General features: G+C 45.1%; 1 protein-coding gene and 1 long non-coding RNA gene across 3 annotated transcripts in view; one reads left to right on the top strand and one right to left on the bottom strand.

Annotated features, from left to right (window-relative positions):
- The window catches only part of mei4 (meiotic double-stranded break formation protein 4), a 117,432-nt gene extending 100,083 nt beyond the window's left edge, over positions 1–17,349 (top strand). The window contains exon 2 of one of the 2 annotated variants that reach the window (XR_010006438.1): positions 16,435–16,569. Coding sequence is in view for 1 of the 2 variants with exons in the window: in XM_008122016.3 (XP_008120223.2) it covers positions 16,435–16,704 (270 nt within the window). In the remaining variant the exon portion in view is untranslated. Of the gene's footprint in view, positions 1–16,434 lie in introns of both variants that reach the window. The other variant, XM_008122016.3, reaches the window with a different exon arrangement.
- The window catches only part of LOC103281139 (uncharacterized), a 59,381-nt gene extending 40,598 nt beyond the window's left edge, over positions 1–18,783 (bottom strand). Inside the window, exons 1-2 of the long non-coding RNA XR_507586.3 lie at positions 18,473–18,783; positions 12,458–12,489 (exon numbers count right to left, since the gene is read on the bottom strand). This is a non-coding gene — a long non-coding RNA (uncharacterized LOC103281139). The remainder of the gene's footprint in view (positions 1–12,457; positions 12,490–18,472) is intronic.
- Positions 18,784–20,196: the final 1,413 nt, after the last annotated feature.

Here is a 20,196-nt window from a genome sequence, read left to right as displayed (position 1 = left end):
CAGAGACCATCTGCAGCTATATGGAAAACATTATGGGGGAGTGGATGCAGTATAGGCTGGAAGAAATGAGGAGGAGCTTTATGGTGACTGACGCTGGGAAAAATATGATCAAAGCGGTTGAAAGTGCCGGGTTTCAGAATGTGTCCTGCATGGCCCACATGCTTCACAATACCATCAAGGAAGGTTTAAAGAGCCCGGAAGAGCAGCCAGCCAGCAACGCAAACATCTCCCTGCTGATCGAGCGCTGTAGAAAGATCGCGGGCTACTTCCACAGGAGCATCAAGGCAGCCCGGCAGCTGAGAGAGAGGCAGAGTCTTGAAGGCCTCCCGCAGCACAAGCTGCTCCAGGACGTCTCAACTCGGTGGAATTCAACCTTTAAAATGCTTGAACGCATGGTCGAGCAGCAGAAGGCGGTACACGGCATCTCCCTCACATTGGTTGCGCCAGTTAGCAAACTTGTTCCAAATAAGCAAGAGTGGGACACCATCTCCCAGCTAGTAGACATACTAAAGCCATTCAAACATGCCACTGACACCCTTTCAGACTCAAAAGCCCTTCTTAGCCAGGCAGTGCCCATGGTCTTGAGGCTAAGGAGGCACATAGGCTTGGGGCCGGTCGAACACTAGACTCCCTGGCTGGACCGCTGACACCGCCGGCCCAGGAGGTGGTGAGGAGGTTGTCCTTTGCTGTACGGAAACGCCTTGAGCCACTTCTTTCCAGCAAGGTCCATATGCTAGCGGCCTTGTGTGATCCCCGGCTAAAGTACAACGTCTGCCCAAAAGACTTTACCGTGTGGAAGGCCCAACTAGTTAACCTTGTAAGGGAGGTCTTTGCTGCCAGGGTGGAGGAAATGGGCACAGCGGCCCCTCTTCCGGAAATGCCTGTCACCCCCAGCACTAGCGCTAGTGGCGAGACTGAAAGTCCCGGGGAGCCGGTAGGGGTTTGCCGTAGGGATACGGATCTCCAGCAGCGACCAGGAAACGTTTTTTTTGCAGAGACGGTGGCCATACTAGCCTGCTCTGAAGAATCCTCTTTGCTGGCTTCTGCTCAAAAGGTAGACTCGGCCGAATGCTCGGTCAACAGGTACTTTGAGGAGCCTCCTGAGATAATATCTTGTGATCCATTGGCCTATTGGGCTTCACGCGAACACATGTGGCCGGATCTGTCACACGTAGCCCACCAGTTCCTCAGCTGTCCTCCCACGAGCGTGCAGAGCAAAAGGGTCTTCAGCCTAGCGGGAGATGTAGTCACGCCCCACCACAGCTTGCTGGACCCGCAAACAGTTGAGAAACTGGTTTTCCTGAAGGCCAACCTTCCCGTGTTGAATTTCCCAGATTTGGATTTTGACACCGACGGCTCATAGAGCAATAGTTCTCCTTTAATCAGCTATGCTTCAGAGTAACTTTGGCTAATTTTGTGGGTGGCCGGGGGGGGGGGGGGTTGCCCCTTTGGACTCTGTCCAAAAACTCTCTTCTCTAACCTACAATGCTTTCCTCTCTCTTTTCCCTTCCTTTCTCGTCTTTATCATCACTCACCGTTGCCCACTGTTGTTTTTGGGTTCATCAATCACAAGGGGCCGTTTCCCGAATCATTGAATCATGGAATCATAGAAAAGTAGAGTTGGAATAGAACTCATGGGCCATCGAGTTCTCCCTCAACAAAAACGCAGGAAGTTTCATTCAAAGCATCCCCGACAGATGGCCATCGAGCCTATGCTTAAAAGCTTCAAAAGAAGGAGCCCCCAACACAGTCCGGGGGAGACAGTTCCACTCCCGAACAGCCATCACAGTCAGGAAGTTCTTCCTGATGTTCAGGTGGAATCTCCATTCCTGTTGTTGGAACCCACTGCTCCGTCCCGTTGTCTTCAGGGCAGCAGAAAATAAGCTTGCTCCCTCCTCCCTATGACTTCCCCTCACATATTTGTACATTGCTAACATGTCTCCTCTCAGCCTTCTCTTCTGCATGCTAAACAATGATGGCCAGCTAATAAAGCCTCTCCTCATACTGCTTGTTCTCCAGACCCTTATTCATTTTAGTCACACTCCTCTAGACACTTTCAAGCTTGCCCGCAACTCCATTTATCTGCGGTGCCCAAAGTAGGACACATTATTCCAGGTGTGGTCTGACCACGGCAGAGTAGAGGGGGAACAGGACTGCCTTGGATCTAGACGCTATTCCCCTGTTGATGCATGCCTAAAGCCCATTGGATATTTGCTCTGCCGCAAACCCTAGTAGGCTCATTGTTATGTTGTTGTCCACGAGGACTCACAGACGGTTTTCTCACACACTGCTGTCAAGCTAGGCGTCCCAAAAAATGTCGCTTGGATTTCCATTATCTTTACCGAAGCGAAGTTGCTTTCATTTGTCCCTGTTGAACTTAATAAAGTTACTTTTGGCCCATCTCTGTAGTCTGAAGTTACAAAACTTTTTCTCTCCTGTAATACTGACGCTCTAGAGGTAGAAGGATTTTCTGTGGGAATTAGTCCATAAAATCCAAGGTAGGATATGCTTCCTCTTAGGGTTCAGTACGGATTTCATTCAATTCACTATGTTTCTTTTTTTTGGTCAAAAATTATTTCCCTCATGAGCCAGGACTGTTTGGTCTTCTCCAGATCCTAGGAGTTCCTGTACAGAAAGAGCACAGTTATATTTGATGAGGATACTTCGGATAATCATTTTAGGTGAAGGAATACGCCAGACTCACACTTTTCATCTGAACCTTTGAGGATGTGTTTTGCCACAGGGATTAATACAACACCTTGACTTTGGCCAGCACTTCTCTAAAGTTTCATCTTTCACTTTCCCATCGGCTTGAGCGGGTGTGGTCGACGCAGTGGCCGCGGGTTGCCCTTTCCCTCTGGCCGCGCACGCGGACGGTGGCGTTTGCCCGTCAGGGCGTGTGCCTTTGCGGCTGCTAGTGACCTCTGGGCGCAGGTTCCGTCGAGTGCGAACCGCATTTTGCTGGCTTGTTGGTATAACTCAGAGGGTCGAATCATCAAAGACAGTGGAACACCTTCAAATTACTCCAAATGTAAACCTTGTGCCCCATCACCCTGAAAGGCTGTGATTGACGCTGTTGCTGCGGAACGGCCGCCTTTGGTTGTTCTTGCCCTCTGGCCGCGCACGCGGACGGTGGCGTTTGCCCGTCAGGGCGTGTGCCTTTGCGGCTGCTAGTGACCTCTGGGCGCAGGTTCTGTGGCGTGGGAACTTCAATTTGCTGGCTTGTTGGCAGGGACGATAGAAGAGGGTGGAATCACCGCACCGCAGAAAGCAGGACACCTCGGCCTTGTCCACCTCTTTTCGAAATTTTCTTCTTCCACTTTCCCATCGCCTTTAAAGGCAGTGTACTCGACGCTGTGGCCGCGGGACGGCCGCCTTTTGGTCCCCCCGCACTCTTGCCGCGCACGCAGATGGTGGCGTTTGCCCATCAGGGCGTGTGCCTTTGCGGCTGCTAGTGACCTCTGGGCGCAGGTTCTCTGGCTACGGAAGTGCTTTTTGCTGTCTTGTTGGCAGCGACGATAGAAGAGGGTGGAATCACCGCACTGCAGAAAGCGGGACACCTCGGCCTTATCCACCACTTTTCAAAATTTTCTTCTTCCACTGTCCCATCACCTTGAGAGGCGGTTGTCGACGCTGTTGCCGAGGGACGGACGCCTTAGGGTCCCCTCGCCCTCTGTCCGCGCCCGAGGATGGTGCCCTTTGCCTGTCAGGGCGTGTGCCTTTGCGGCTGCTAGTGACCTCTGGGCGCAGGTTCAGTTTGTTGGTAGGACGATAGAAGAGGGTGGAATCACACCACAGAAAGTCTTACACTCAGAAATAAGACTTGTAGTCTTCTACGATCTATGGAGAACTCTCGGACGGATTCAGAAAAGAATTTCCTGTTGGACATCAACGGCGTCATTTCCTTCAAGTCCATGCCATCCTGATGCTATGCCTGTAATTTCACTACCTCCTTGAATCGGACGGGCAATAAAACATGGAGGATGGACCAGTTGGATCTTCTTACACTCCCAGGCACTGTCTTGTTTTTCAAAAAGCAATTCTTTTCAAAAGTGCCATTTTTCCCACGCTCTGCCTTCCTTACGGTCAAGCTCTCACATCCGCAGGTTTCTGGACTACGGCATTGCGATGACAATGCCAGTATGCGGTCCTCCAATGTTTGCATGAAGTCTCTTTTCTTTTTTTTGTCTAGTGTGGACATAGCTCTGCAAAACCTCTACTAACTTGCAGGCCGCAGTCCACACCTACAGTGAGAATAAATTAAACGTCTGTCAAACCCTCCACATCCAATCCATGTTGTTGACAGTTATACATCTCTGTGGTTCCCTTTGGCTTCCTTCTCTTACAACCCAGCTTTGGTCATTTCTTCTTTCACCTTTGAGAGAAGGCTCCTCTGCCCCTACTGTCTTTCAGCCAGCAGACTGTTATCTCATACCATAGGTTGTAAACGTGCCTTCCATATATTTCAAATCCTGCCTACAGGTCCTCTAGCCAAGCATGTCGCATTTAATGTTCCAGACAAACGGCTAGATGATTCCAGAGGCTGAACTTCTGCGGCCCTGCCGCAACCCATTCCCAAGCATGAAAACGGCGGTTGATCCGTTTTCTGTTCCCAGCATGTCAACTAACACTTTCCGTGGGACAGACTATGTGACTTGGAATTCCCAAAAAACCCAGCACATTCCATTTATTATCCTCCTAGCAGTTTAAGGCTTTGAAGAGAGTATTCAACATGGCCGACGATGGTGTGACCCCTTTCAGCAGCTTGCCGAGTGACCTATCTGAGAATACTCTTCCTCGAGGCCAAACTCCCGGTCCTGGAATATCAAGAAATACCTTTGAAACGAGGAGGACTCTCAGAGAGTATATAAAACGATCAATGTTAAATGAATACAAAATTTAATATTTCCCGCCAACATCTCCCTGCGTGGACTCGGTGCGGATTATTTGGGGCAGCGGCCCAAGCAACATGAGTACAAAATGAAAAAACATCATTTAGAATCAATTTCTTTTCAATGAAAGTAATAAAATAATTTTATGTCTTGACATCATAAAATATTACGGTAATTGCAAAAATGTCTGCTGTGCTAAAGTATCAGGTGCACTTTTCCAACACTTTTGCTGAAGCAGTCCAGGACAATTTTTTGCGTTTGGTATTCGAAAATGAGGACTGTTTTTTGACGGATGATACAAAAGGCGGTTTACAAGCCAAATTTTTTAACACAGCCATCGTTAAAGGTGGGACACCCTGGCCGAAGCCTCTTGTGGTTTAGGATAACGAAAACATTTTATTTATCTCCCACCCCTTTACAATGCTTTTAAAATATGGGATAAGTGAAATCCCACAATGGCAGGGATAAACCTTTTTTAATGGATCCCAGCCATTGCCTGACACAAGTTTTATCTCTATGCGTGTGTCTGAGAGGATAAGACACAGAAGGTATGTGATGCTAATCTTCCGCAGACCCATAAGTAGAGAAAAAAACCTCTCAGAAACTCTGTATTGCTGTTGAAAGCAATGAGTTATGTCTTCATGGTTTCTTTTGTCTCCACAGTTGTGCTATGTTTTAGTTCTTTGGATTCATTTCTACTCCATAAAGACAATATCTTTCATTATTTTACATCCACAACTTTACTGAAAATGTATACCAACAGAAGTCATTTCCCTATTTCCAGATCAGCTGCTAGAGAACTTTAATAACACCAGACACACACACAAGTCTTCCCTCTAGTTCAACGCCATAGAAACATTAACCTTACATCAGAGCCGTAAAACCTTCCAGTTCCAAAAAGCCTTCGAGGACTATGGGGTGGATCGCTGCCAGATGAAGAATTGGTTTCCAGGCCAAGAGTATTTCGCACTTTATTGATTTTTAACTCTCAAACTACCTCATCTATGTGGAAGTATTCAGCCCTCGGCCACAGAGCCGTGTTTTTACACCTCTGTTTTTTAAGCAGGTAATGCTGTATGCTGACTGTGACAGCTTTTTTATTTTATGTGTTATTGATGCAACATTTCCTTTAATAAATATAAAATTTGGGGGTTTAATTGTTCACATTGTATTGTTGACGGGCACGCCCCATGGAAGCCGCTCAGAGTCCCTCCGGGAAGATGGGGCGGGTAATAACAATTAAGATCTTACTGTGGTTATTATTACAATCATTATTGATGTGATGTTGGCCACGACTACCCTGTGGACTGCCAGCTAGCTTGTGTCCACCCGGTAAGGGTGCGGCCAGGGCCGCTGACGGTTTGCTGTCAGGGAGTGTGCCTTTGTGGCGGCTACAGACTTTGTTGCTATGGTCTGGTTGACATATTAGTCAGTGGGGCTTGGGCCCACATTTCACTAGCAGACGTGAAGAATACACGCCCTTCCCCTTGGGTGGTGAGGAGGTGGCGTGGGGCCGGCCAACGGTGGCCGGCCCCCCTGGGCAGTGGGGCTTGGGCCCACATTTCACTAGCAGACGTGAAGAATACACGCCCTTCCCCTTGGGTGGTGAGGAGGTGGCGTGGGGCCGGCCAACGGTGGCCGGCCCCCCTGGGCAGTGGGGCTTGGGCCCACAGTTCACTAGCAGACGTGAAGAATACACGCCCTTCCCCTTGGGTGGTGAGGAGGTGGCGTGGGGCCGGCCAACGGTGGCCGGCCCCCCTGGGCAGTGGGGCTTGCGCCCACAGTTCACTAGCAGACGTGAAGAATACACGCCCTTCCCCTTGGGTGGTGGGGAGGTGGCGTGGGGCCGGCCAACGGTGGCCGGCCCCCCTGGGCAGTGGGGCTTGGGCCCACAGTTCACTAGCAGACATGAAGAATACACGCCCTTCCCCATGTGGGTTCTGTGGTGTGGGCGTGGGGCCGGCCAACGGTGGCCGGCCCCCCGGGTCTGAGGGGCTTGGGCCCACATTTCGAAAGCAGACGGGAAGAATGCATGCCCTTCCCCGTGGGTTGTGGGGTGTGGGCGTGGGGCCGGCCAACGGTGGCCGGCCCCCCGGGTCTGAGGGGCTTGGGCCCACATTTCCTGGTTTTTTACTTCTCTCTCTGTCTCTGGGATGCGTGCCGGCCAACGGTGGCCAGCCTAGTATTTTAACGTGGGGGCCACTCTTTTTCCCTCTCTGGGAAGCGTGCCGGCCAACGGTGGCCGGCCTAGTATTTTAACGTGGGGGCCACTCTTTTTCCCTCTCTGGGAAGCGTGCCGGCCAATGGTGGCCGGCCTAGTATTTTAACGTGGGAGCCACTCTTTTTCCCTCTCTGGGAAGCGTGCCGGCCAACGGTGGCCGGCCTAGTATTTTAACGTGGGGGCCACTCTTATTCCCTCTCTGGGAAGCGTGCCGGCCAGCGGTGGCCGGCCTAGTATTTTAACGTGGGGGCCACTCTTTTTCCCTCTCTGGGAAGCGTGCCGGCCAGCGGTGGCCGGCCTAGTATTTTAACGTGGGGGCCACTCTTTTTCCCTCTCTGGGAAGCGTGCCGGCCAACGGTGGCCGGCCTAGTATTTTAACGTGGGGGCCACTCTTTTTCCCTCTCTGGGAAGCGTGCCGGCCAACGGTGGCCGGCCTAGTATTTTAACGTGGGGGCCACTCTTATTCCCTCTCTGGGAAGCGTGCCGGCCAACGGTGGCCGGCCTAGTATTTTAACGTGGGGACCACTCTTTTTCCCTCTCTGGGAAGCGTGCCGGCCAACGGTGGCCGGCCTAGTATTTTAACGTGGGGGGGCCACTCTTTTTTCCTCTCTGGGAAGCGTGCCGGCCAACGGTGGCCGGCCTAGTATTTTAACGTGGGGGCCACTCTTTTTCCCTCTCTGGGAAGCGTGCCGGCCAACGGTGGCCGGCCTAGTATTTTAACGTGGGGGCCACTCTTTTTCCCTCTCTGGGAAGCGTGCCGGCCAACGGTGGCCGGCCTAGTATTTTAACGTGGGGGCCACTCTTTTTCCCTCTCTGGGAAGCGTGCCGGCCAACGGTGGCCGGCCTAGTATTTTAACGTGGGGGCCACTCTTTTTCCCTCTCTGGGAAGCGTGCCGGCCAACGGTGGCCGGCCTAGTATTTTAACGTGGGGGCCACTCTTTTTCCCTCTCTGGGAAGCGTGCCGGCCAACGGTGGCCGGCCTAGTATTTTAACGTGGGGGCCACTCTTTTTCCCTCTCTGGGAAGCGTGCCGGCCAACGGTGGCCGGCCCCCCTGGGCAGTATTTTAACGTGTGGGCCACAATTTATTCCCTCTCTGGGAAGCGTGCCGGCCAACGGTGGCCGGCCTAGTATTTTAACGTGGGGGCCACTCTTTTTCCCTCTCTGGGAAGCGTGCCGGCCAACGGTGGCCGGCCTAGTATTTTAACGTGGGGGCCACTCTTTTTCCCTCTCTGGGAAGCGTGCCAGCCAACGGTGGCCGGCCTAGTATTTTAAAGTGGGGGCCACAATTTATTCCCTCTCTGGGAAGCGTGCCGGACAACGGTGGCCGGCCCCCCTGGGCAGTATTTCAACGTATGGGCCTTGCCGCCTGTGGCTTTTCCTTTCTTTTCTTTTCTTTTGTTTTAGCTGCCTGTCGGCCTACGTGGTCGTGTTTCCCATGATGCGCCGCATCTCTCTTATCTCGCAGCTGTCCCTCTGTACATATTGAGGCTATCCTTCCTTTGTTGCGGGCCACAATTTTTTCCCTCTCTGGGATGCATGCCGGCCAACTGTGGCCGGCCCATTTTAACATATGGGCCTTGCCACCTGTGGCTTTTTCTTTCTTTTCTTTTCTTTTCTTTGGTTTTAGCTGCCTGTCGGCCTACGTGGTCGACGTGTTTCCCACGATTCGCCGCATCTCTCTTGTCTCGCGGCTGTCGTTCTTTACCCATTTTGCCATCAGGCAATAAATCAAACCAACGTCGCAGAAATCTTACATTTCTTGGGAGGGGGAGGGGCTTGACCACTGGGGTATAATGGCCTCCAATATTGATGCCTGGGGAAAGTCATTGCGCATAGTGGCAGGCAGCAAAATGTGTCTCTTGGCCAATGTCCCCCAATGCCCTAAAATTTTGACAGATTTACGGGCACTGAAACAATGATACACAAGCAAGAACTTTCACAGTGATGGAACCCCTATTGAATGAACAGGAAATAACAATTCAAAAGCAGGAACAGATTTTTTGCAATTGGTAAAGTTTTTCTATATGAACTATAAAATTGTGCAATAAATCTTAGGAAAGGGCAAATGCTCTGCAATTTAGCAAACAAGCAGGGTGGATTGTGTTCTCCCACTGTACCAAATTTGATCAGTATAGCTGAAAAAATGAGAGCAGGAGAGCCCCCGAACTCCCCCCCCGGGGCTGTTTTTGGGCGACTGTGCATGCGCGTCCGCCATTTACGAATTAATTTTGAAGATAACGAATTTTCGTTAATTTCAAAATTTTTGGGGGGCAAAATTCGTAAATACCACCAAAAACGAAACGCTGCCCCCCTCTAGTTTTGAAACGAGTTTAGAATCAAATTTTTCATGGATCGATCAAGCCTATTGATTAAGCTTTTTATTTGCAACTTGGACAGCCAGAATGATTTGTTCAATGCCCAGACCACTGCTACTGGCCTTTATAGAGCAGCAGTTGTGGTGCAGACTATCATGTCTTTGGGTATGAAAGTAACAAATTCATTCAAACTACCAGGATGGTACCAATATATTTTCCCTAATGTACAGGGATGGGAAGCTAGATCAGTTTTTTAAAAAACTTCAGAGGAAAGAGTTTAGCAGCTTTCCTCATGCTCAAATATTTAGCCTCCTCAAAACATTGAGGGATGGGATTTGTGTGATTGTGTTGCATGCTATATCTTAAATGCCTAAGCATTCGTTTCAAAGGCTGCCTATAACAAGCAAAATATTTGATGTTGACCGAACATCCTTGAAGAAGTAAGGAAAGATTCAAGCCTTTTTATCATCATTATTAATATAATCCTTGCTGTTATTGAGCTAGACTTTAAATATGAGCAGGCAAAAAATCTTGGTTCAAATTCTAATGGATCAAGCAGAGCACTAGAAAGTGCATTGAAAATAGCACTTTGCCAAGCTCTGCATATTCTGGCTGACATCCTGTTGGTTAACGCCCAGCTAGAATTGACCATTAATGAGTTGTTGATTAGTTGTTAATTAGTCAACATGTGGCCCCCGATGGCACAGCGGGTTAAACCGCTGAGCTGCTGAACTTGCTGATCGAAAGGTCGGCAGTTCGAATCCGGGGAGTTGGGTGCACTCCCGCTGTTAGCCCCAGCTTCTGCCAACCTACCGCGTTTCCCCGAAAATAAGACAGTGTCTTATATTATTTTTTACTCCCAAAGATGCGTTAGGTCTTATTTTCAGGGGATGTCTTATTTTTCCATGAAGAAGAATTCACATTTAATGTTGAACAAAAAAATGAACATTTATTCTATACTGTACAGTAGTTGTCATCACAAACCAACATAACCAAACCAGACAAACTGTGACTTCTGTCAATAATTTCTTGTTACTATCATTATTTCCATGTACAACTGGTATGTACATTTACCAATCCTGCATGCTATGGTGTTTTGTTTGGTGGGCGCCGGGGATGCTTCCAAACAAAAACTTTGCTAGGTCTTACTTTCAGGGGAGGCCTTATATTTAGCAATTCAGCAAAACCTCTACTAGGTCTTATTTTTTGGGGATGTCTTATTTTAGGGGAAACAGAGTAGCAGTTTGAAAACATGCAAATGTGAATAGATCAATAGGTACCGCTCTGGCAGGAAGGTAACTGCTCCATGCAGTCACGCCAGCCACATGACCTAGGAAGTGTCTACAGACAACACCGGTTCTTTGGCTTAGAAATGGAGATGAGCACCAACCCCCAGAGCCAGACACGACTAGACTTAATGTCAGGGAAAATCCTTTGCCTTTACCTAAGTCAACATGTCAGTAAATCTCTTTCATCCAATGGGTCTACTTTAGTCAGAACTGACAGTACAATTTAGTTGTTTGTGTGAGTTTGAGAGAGAGAAGGGAGAATCAAGAAGAAGAAAAAAGGAATGCCTGACTTATTTGGGACAAGGGGATTCTTTTTGGAGGTTCCAGGAAGTCTTTTGCTGGTAAGCGAGAATCAGAACTAACCGTGTGTGTGATACTATTGTAGTTGGTTAAAGGAAGATGGGGAGTTCGGTATAGGAGAGTCACAGTCAAAGTGAAGTAGAGGAGTCATTTTAGTTTCTTTTTCAACAGGACTCCTGGCTGAAATCAAAGCTGCCTATTTTTGACCCAAAAAGAGAATTGAAGGGGAGGGGGGATAACTTTCCCAGCAGCAAGAAGAGTGGTAGAATTAAAAAGAAAGGGCAACAATGGAAACATAATCCTTAAATCAGACAAAAAAGGAGTCAAAAACACTGCAAAGTGAATATTAAAAATTCATAGGGAAAGCTAGAGACCCTGCAATAGGGCCGTATCCAGAAATTTTTTTTGGGGGGGGGGTGAAAACTCTAATAACTTCTTCATTAGCCGCGAGGTGAACCCCCCCCCCCCCCCCCCGCGCTACAGGCCTGTCAATATTTGCTTGAGATAGTGCTTGTAGTTCTGGAGGGACTCTTAATTTTTTTGCATCTCATAGTCTTAGCATGGGAAGTTGGTTAACCAGTTAAAATTCATGAGTAAACCAGTTTTTTTTTAACCTAAAAAATTTCGGGGGGGGGGGGTGAACTCGTAACCCCCCCCCCCCCCCCCGGCTACAGCCCTGCCCTGCAATAATGAGAGTGCCAAGTGACATTTAAGAGACAGTAATTTGTAAAGCAGAGATAGTTCCACTTCCAGTTCCCACTCTGGATTTTCAGAATTTAAACCTCTGACCCACCTAGATTAGGAGAATGGAAAGTAGCATAAATGCTTCAGAAATTACGGAGAAGCTGCAAGAACACCACATTAATTCTTTCATTTTTGCAACAGGATATATACTGGTAAATTTTAGATGGTATTCTCTGTCATCTTCTTCCCTCTGCAGAAGACAGTAAAGTTTTTAAGGAAGTGAAAGAAGCTTTTGATAACCATTTTGTAGTAAAATGAAGTGTTATATATGAAAGAGTAACATTTAATAGGTGCCAGGAGCAAGGGGAAACTGCAAAAGCTGTTATTGCCGCCAGATCAGGCATGTAACCGGGGGGGGGGGGGGGGCTTCAACCTCCCCCCAAATTCTCAGGGTGGTCCACGAGAAGGCCTACACTTATTATTTAAACCGTTATGTTATTCATATCATGATCTGATCACCATGCTCAATATATCCCATATGCATGGGGGTATTGGGATAACGATGCAAAAGGTTTGCTTGGGTAGCTCCTCCTTCACCCAGACTCAGCCCCCCACCGAACAAAAATCCCCCCCCCCCAATCAAAATCCTGGCTATGGGCCTACGCCAGACAGTTTAATTGTGGAACAATGAAATTAGAGTTAGTAAGACATAGGGTAGTGGGAATGAAGTGTAAGGAAAGAATGTGTAAACTCACCTCTTGGACAGATGATGCAAACAGATAAAATCCTTAATGGAAAAGGGTAAGAAATTCATTAAAATGAGGAAGCAAAACCTTTATCAATTGCATCTTTTGGCTAAAACCACAGTAGGCTTAATTTAAACTATTTCAAAGATAGGCTAAAGAACAAAAGTGAAGACTGAAGTCTAATACCAGCACTAGGCACAGGTTTTGCCAAAGTAATTGATCCCTAGTTTTCATCCAGTGTTTTAAATATTAATTATGCAATGACTTCTTTCATTGCCTTTTAGTTACTTGAAAAAAACCTCGAGTAAATATCAGAAAGGCATAAAATATTTTTAAAAGTCCAAATATGTACTTCCAAAGATGCCTCTAAATGTAATGTAAATATAACTTTGAAAATTAACTGGAAGCCATTATTCATTACAGCAATATAGAGACTTCATTCCCACTTGTCCAGGTGGCTTCGTTAAACAGGGCTCTTGTTATAAAGAATGCCACAATGGCATTCCTTGTAACTTAGTATTTCTATAACTTAGTGTGAAGACTTGATGTGATGACAGGGATGGAATCTTTTTGGATCCCACCGCTGCCACCAAATTGCGAAGGATTCACCTTCTACCTCTATGTATTCCACTTTTCTATGTTGTCGCTGCCACCACCTTTGAAAGATGCTTTGCTCAAATAATAAGCAACATTTGAAGAAACAGTAACTTGTTTATTTATAGCACAAAGCTTGATGGTTGCAAGAATGTTATATCTTGAGGTGAACGATGTTACTTCTGTACAGTAAGTGTTGCAAGATTTCTCAATAGTTTCACTGAGCTTAGTATGGTATCAGCTTTATATTACTTGTTTCTTTCAGTTAGGAATATTGTCCTTCTTGAACTTAGTTGATCTGTACCCGATCAAACTTGGACTGGGGAGTTTAACTGGTTAACCCTAGCCCTCCTTGACTTAGGGATATAGCCTCAGCTCTTTAGTTATTCCTACTAAAGGCTCAGCAACTTTAATTTTAGCCCTTCTCCGCTAAAACTCTCTAGCTGCTCAACTTCCTCCCACAATCTCTTTTTTTCGATCACACTCCTTTCTCACTGAACAGAACCAACTGCTCTGCTCAACCGACAAACTCCAACTGCCAAATTCCAACTGCTAAATTTTGAATTCTAAGGCTTCCACCAGCAAGGTGAAGCCACGCCCCTTTTCCTGGCCATGCCTTAGAGGCTCCCAGCTTCTGTATAAGAATAGCTGAAATATATAACCTTAAACAGTCAACCTAAACATAGCAATCATGAATAAAACACAATGATCATGACATCTTTACACTTAGTATTTCCATAACTTAGTATTTCCAAACTCCAATTGGACACAGAGAAAAGTCTACGAGAAGGCCTTACATTTATTATTTAAACTGTTATGTTTATTCATATCATGATCTGATCACTATGCTCAATATATCCCAGATGCATGGGGGTATTGGGATAATGATACAAAAGGTTTGCTAGGGTAGATCCTCTCTCACTCAGACTCCTGTACAAAAGTTCTATTTTGATTTTGTGTTGATTTTGAATAGTCAGTAGACATACTTTGCATGGGGAAGTCAGTGGGGAAATGTCAGTCTACCTCCAGTGGGCAGGGGAGACAGACAACAGGTGAATATTTTGATTTGATTTCCTTTCAACTGGAAAAGTAACTAAAGCATTTCAACTTTTTTCTCATTGTCAGATGATCCCTCCACCCCCATTGAAGATTGTAAGGGAAGCCAAAACTTGGTTTATTTCCCCCAACCATCACTTTGTTTTCCAGCCCTATTCTGATATCTGTCTGCCTTTCTCAAACACTCATAAATGCCTGGGAACATCTTTCATTAATCTCCAGCCTTTTTCTTGCTTTCTCCTGGACCTCTTAAGCTTTAACTAATCACTGACAAATGAAGGCGAGCCTTGGGATAGATCAGACAGATAGATTCATAGCTGATGACTTTCATCTACTAAAAGTTAGTTAAGTCTTGTCTGTCCCAGTCAAGAACCTCCCCCTATGCTCATTTATATGGCGGGGGGAGCACTGTATTTGAATGTTGTGAGCCACTTTGCATCTCGGTCGAGATCAAAGCAGGATATAAATTGAAGAAGAAGATGGGGAGGGGGAGGAGTAAGAAAAAAACAGACATGGTGTTTAAAGAGATGGGTCTGCTTTGATATCACACTCTTTGCAACCACGAAACACCTGTGATGTCTCAGGCACCTTTGGCCCCTGACCCCGCAGCCATTGCTGACCAAAATGAAGAGGATTTGGGTTTTTTTCAAAGTGAGCAGGATTCAGTTCCTTTCCAGATGCCTTCTGTTGACATTTCCGTGCCAGAGACAATTAAAGATGGCCTTGAGAAGGAGGCTCTCCGGAGGAGTTACCGTTCGATAGAAGGGCTTTTTTGAAAACAGACCGCTCTCTAAGGCAATCTGTAAGGAGTAGTGTCAGATTAGCAGAGCGAGGCGATTGTGGCTGAACCCAGTTCTCTTGGGAAGAATTAGGGAGGCAGGCACCTGGCGTGATGTTTTGGCGGTCCAGTTCTCTTGGGAAGTTTTGGGGAGTTTAACACCTGGTTTGGGGGAGCTATGAACTTCAATAAAAGTTGTGTGCGGAGAATCTTCTGTGCGATGGCAACTTAACTTTGGACTAAGAAGTAGCGTTGCCTCTCGTTCCTGATTTTCCAAGCGGCCTGACGGTGCACTTACTCTGGAGTAGACCGGGTGTTGGTTTACCTTCTTGCCATGATGGGACTGCGTTTCAGCTCCTGAACTTACAACTTGCCTTGCCTTGAAACCCTGTTTGGAACATTTCTTCTAAAGGACTCTTCTTGCTCTGCTTATTTCCCCACTCAAAACTCAGGCGGAGTTTGAGTGTGTTTCGGATATTGGATTTTGAACTCTAATACTTTATAAGACTTTATATTATTGGACCAAAATTGATCTTTCCTGGAAGGTCAATTGCTACTTCTATATAATTGCTTATTTCCATTTGGAACTTTTATTGCTTTAATAAAGATATTATATTGTTATTGGCTGTTGTGTTGGTTCCTAGTGTTTGTGCCGCTTAGGAGTGTTACAACACCCATGACTGAAACTCTTTCCACTTGGAAGGGTGGAGTATAGGATTTCAAAGGATTACCACTAGATGCCTCCCCCAACACACAGACAGCTCCTAGCCTCAGTCATTCACAAGATGGTGACCCCGTAACATTTTTAAAAACTCAATTTTGGAGTTATTTTTTACATTTGTTTCTGGTTCAAAATGATTAGTGAAACTTGATAAGTCATTAAACCATTTGTATTTTTTGTGTAATTGAAACATGTTACCATTGTGAAATATGCCACTTTGAAATTTGATCCATCATTTTGAAAAACCTTGTAATAGTAGTAGCAGTGTGTCAAAGTAGGAAAATATATGAAATTGGTGAATGGTAGAGGGTGGGCAATTCCAAATGCTATGTGTAATAATCTTTAGCATAAATGAATGCTGTAATCCCAGAATGGTTTCAAAGATGCAAAAGGAACAAAGGCAATCCCAATTGAGCAACACTTAGAAAAACAGGAAAGTTGCTTAGTGTGATAAACCCTAAAAGAATATTTTGTGATTTATCCATTGTGAATCAGTATTTTTTCTTTAAAAATTATGCATTCTATGTGAAGAGTGGGTTTTCTAAGAATAGTTTCATCTATGGATATCACTTGATGATTACTGCAACATTGGCTGGTAACTTGCATCTGTGAATAAGCCATCATAGATCAAACACCATAGAAAGAACTCATTATCACCTCAAACACAATGTTTTTTCCCATGCAATCTGTTCACACATGCAACTGTGAGTCATCGTACTCTGAGTAATGTGATAATCAAGCGGGTGCGTGTTTGAACTGGCCTAAAGTTCCTTCCGTTTCTTGAAAGCAACAGTATTTTATACTAAAAATAATGTCTTGGTTTTCTTTTCTTTCTAGATTCAAGCCAAGTACAGTATACAATATGAAAATGTTTTCTTTCTGTGTAGAATATTAGAACAGCTCCTTGAAAGTCAGACAGAGCAGGAAAACCTTTGTGGTTCCGGATGTGGCGAGGAAGAGAAGAAGAAATTTCTACAAAACCTCAATCAGGCTATTTTCCATCTTTCTGATCAATTCCCCTTGTTCTGTATTTATTTGTGGCGACTGGGCACTCTTCTGAATGCAACACAAATACAAACCGGTGAAAGAAATGGGTCTGCTTTGTAGCATCAGTAAACATTAGCAAGCCAAAGAAGAGGCCAGAATGATTAAGGCATGTTCGCCACTGAAACAATATATATCACCAGTAAGAATTAAATCCATCAAGACATGGTGCTGCAATTTTCTTTTTTCATGTCAGAATTGCTTGGGTAGATGTTGAGCAGTTTCATGATGTGGCGGCAAAGGATTTGTTTATGTCACCTGAATTCAAGTAACCCAATATAATAAATGGAATAAGTAAAATGTGTCTCGATTTTTAAAATCCAAACACTTGTTAAAAACATATAGTGCAACTGGGGGCATACCATTAAGAACTTAATTATGCATGTTTTAAATGATAGATGACTCAAATTTAGCATGCAGTTTGTTTTAATCAGTTGAATTGTCATCTCAGTTAGAAGTCATTCTTCATCTCCTGTGCGTTTTTTCAGGAAAGAGTCCTATACTATTTTGTACTGGAAAACACATCTGATGCACCTGACCTTATTTCATACATCTATTAAACATTTCCAGGATTTGACAATTGAACTGTCATATTATCTTAGAATGTAGTGCTACCTGAAAAAAGTTTCATTATCTTGCTTTCTGTAAAAACTATTTGCTTTTGTTATACATTATGAACAGTGTTTAATAAAAAAAAATCAACTCATACTTGTGATTAAGTCCTAAGTACATTAGTTTATGTTAATATCATCCCCCAAAAAATAATCTCAGTCTCATTCGAAATGATAATTCAGGCAAAAGAGGGAGCTGAAAAAATATGGATCTTTAGACTTTCCTTCTCAAATTTAATTACTAGATAACTAATTGTTCTTTATAACATCTGCTGATAAGCAAAGCATAGATGAATTCAGAGAGATTTTTCTGTGTAGTATTCTGTTCTTTCTCAGACTGATATAATAACTGACTTTAGTTAATTCTTTCATATAAAGGCAATCTGTCACACATTCTGTTTATGATATAAATCCAATTTCTGGTGTATTCTCAGTAGTCAAATCATTGCCTGTTCTGTACAAATAAAATATATTGATACAGTTCCCTGAGACATACAATTCAAGAGCCTTATAATTCAGTGAGTTATACAGCATCAAAAAGAGATTTTACCCTTTTTCCAAAAGTAAGGCTGTATCTGCACTGTAGAATTAATGCAGTTTGGCACCACTTTAACTGCAATGGCTTAATGCTTCAAAATCATGGGAGTTATAGTTTTGCAAGATCTATAGCCTTCTCTGCCAAAGAGTGTTGGTGTCTCACCAAATTCTAAGATTCCATAGCATTGTGCCATGGCTGTTAAAGTGGTAATGACCAACATTATTTCTACAGTGCAGATCCGGCATGGACAAACTTCAGCTCTCCAGGTGTTTTGGACTTCAGCTCCCACAATTCCTAACAGCCGGTAAGCTGGCTGGGATATCTGGGAGTTGAAGTCCAAAAGTTTGCCCATGCCTGGTGTAGATGTAACCTAAGACTTGCTCTTGCCACATAGTACCATGGTCTATAGCAGTGTTTCTGAAACTGCTCCTCCATGTGTTTTGGACCTCAGCTCCTAGAAATCCCAGCCAGCTTGCCAACTGTTAGGAATTACGGGAGCTGAAGTCCAAAACATGGTGGATGCAGGGAACGCCGTGGATGTAGTGTATCTGGATTTCAGTAAGACCTTCGACAAGGTCCCCCACGACCTTCTGGAAAACAAGCTAGTCAAATGTGGGCTAGGCAAAACTACGGTTAGGTGGATCTGTAATAGGTTAAGCAAACGAACCTAAAGGGTGCTCACCAATGCATCTTCTTCATCCTGGAAAGAAGTCACGAGTGGAGTGCCACAGGGTTCCATCCTAGGCCCAGTTCTGTTCAACATCTTTATTAATGACTTAGACGAAGGGTAGAAGGCATGATAATCAAGTTTGCAGATAACACCAAATTGGGAGGGATAGCCAATATTCCTGAAAACAGGAGCAGAATTCAAAACGGTTTTAACAGATTAGAGAGATGGGCTGAAACTAATAAAATGAAGTTCAACAGGGACAAATGTAAGATACTCCACGTAGGCAAAAAAAACGAAATGCAAAGATACAGAATGGGGGACGCCTGGCTCGACAGCAGTACGTGTAAAAAAGATCTTGTAATCCCCATGGGCAACAGGTTAAACATGAGCCTACAATGTGATGCGACGGCAAAAAAAGCCACTGGGATTTGGCCTGCATCAATAGGAGTATAGTGTCTAGATCCAGGGAAGTCATGCTCCCCCTCTATTCTGCCTTGGTCAAACCACACCTGGAATACTGTGTCCAATTCTGGGCACCGCAGTTGAAGGGAGATGTTGACAAGCTGGACTGTGTCCAGAGAAGAGCGACTAAAATGATCAAGGGTCTGGAGAACAAGCCCTATGAGGAGCAGCTTAAAGAGCTGGACATGTTTAGCCTGCAGAAGAGAAGGATGAGCAGAGACATGGTGAGGACTATCTATAAATATGTGAAGGGAAGTCATAGGGAGGATGGAGTAAGCTTGTTTTCTCCTGCCCTGGAGACTAGAACAATGGCTTCAAACTACAGGAAAGGAGATTCCACCTGAACATTAGGAATAACTTCCTCACTGTGAGAGCTGTGAGAGCTGTTTGGCACTGGAACTCTCTGCCCCAGAGTGTGGTGGAGGCTCCCTCTTTGGAGGCTTTTAAGCAGATGCTGGATGACCATCTGTCGGGGGTGCTTTGAATGTGATTTTCCTGCTTCTTGGCAGAGGGTTGGACTGGATGACCTGTGAGGTCTCTTTCAACTCTATGACTATCTGGAGGAGCAGAGATTGAGAAACACTGGTCTGCAAATACAACCAGTGAGAAGAAACTTTGTTTTGTTTTGCAATTGCAGTAATAGCTATATAATAAACTTTTCCATAGTTTGCAGCTAGGCTCCCACCCGTAAGATAATTCAAGCAACTTCCACATGAGAGCTTTAATGTGTACACTGGCCGTTAGCCATTTCATCCGTTAACTGAAATCAATTAAAAGAGTTTAAAATAAGGCACTGCTCTCCCCATGGCAGCTATTCAGTAATCCCTAAACATGTCCAGCACCAGCCCAAAGGAAAGACCAAACTAGAAGCAGCATCATTCACTCGACAAGGAAAGGACTCCAGTATAGATTAATCCTTTGCCAACCCAACACTGTGCTGCCAATATAGATCCTGAGATGTTGGAAATTTATATTGGAAAAATGGCTCCAGTGAAACAACGAGACTTTTTTTACCAGTATGAATAGCAAGTGAGACCACAGGGGTTTTAAAAAATAAAGAGAATGCTGTAGACAGTCCTTAGAACAATTCTCCAAATTAAAAAAAATCATTTTGCTTTGGGGCTTATTTTTTAAAACCCTTCCAATTAGCACTAATAGTTGGTCACTATTAGAACCTTTATTAAGGTTTTATAAAAATGTACTGTTCATTAAATCTGTGATAAAGTTCTGGATATGATAAAAGAGTTGCTAAAATACTCAAGATTTATGGTAGG

This window comes from Anolis carolinensis, chromosome 1, assembly GCF_035594765.1.
Source record: "Anolis carolinensis isolate JA03-04 chromosome 1, rAnoCar3.1.pri, whole genome shotgun sequence".
Taxonomy (NCBI): Eukaryota; Metazoa; Chordata; class Lepidosauria; order Squamata; family Dactyloidae; genus Anolis; species Anolis carolinensis.
This window is presented reverse-complemented; position numbering and strand designations above follow the sequence as displayed.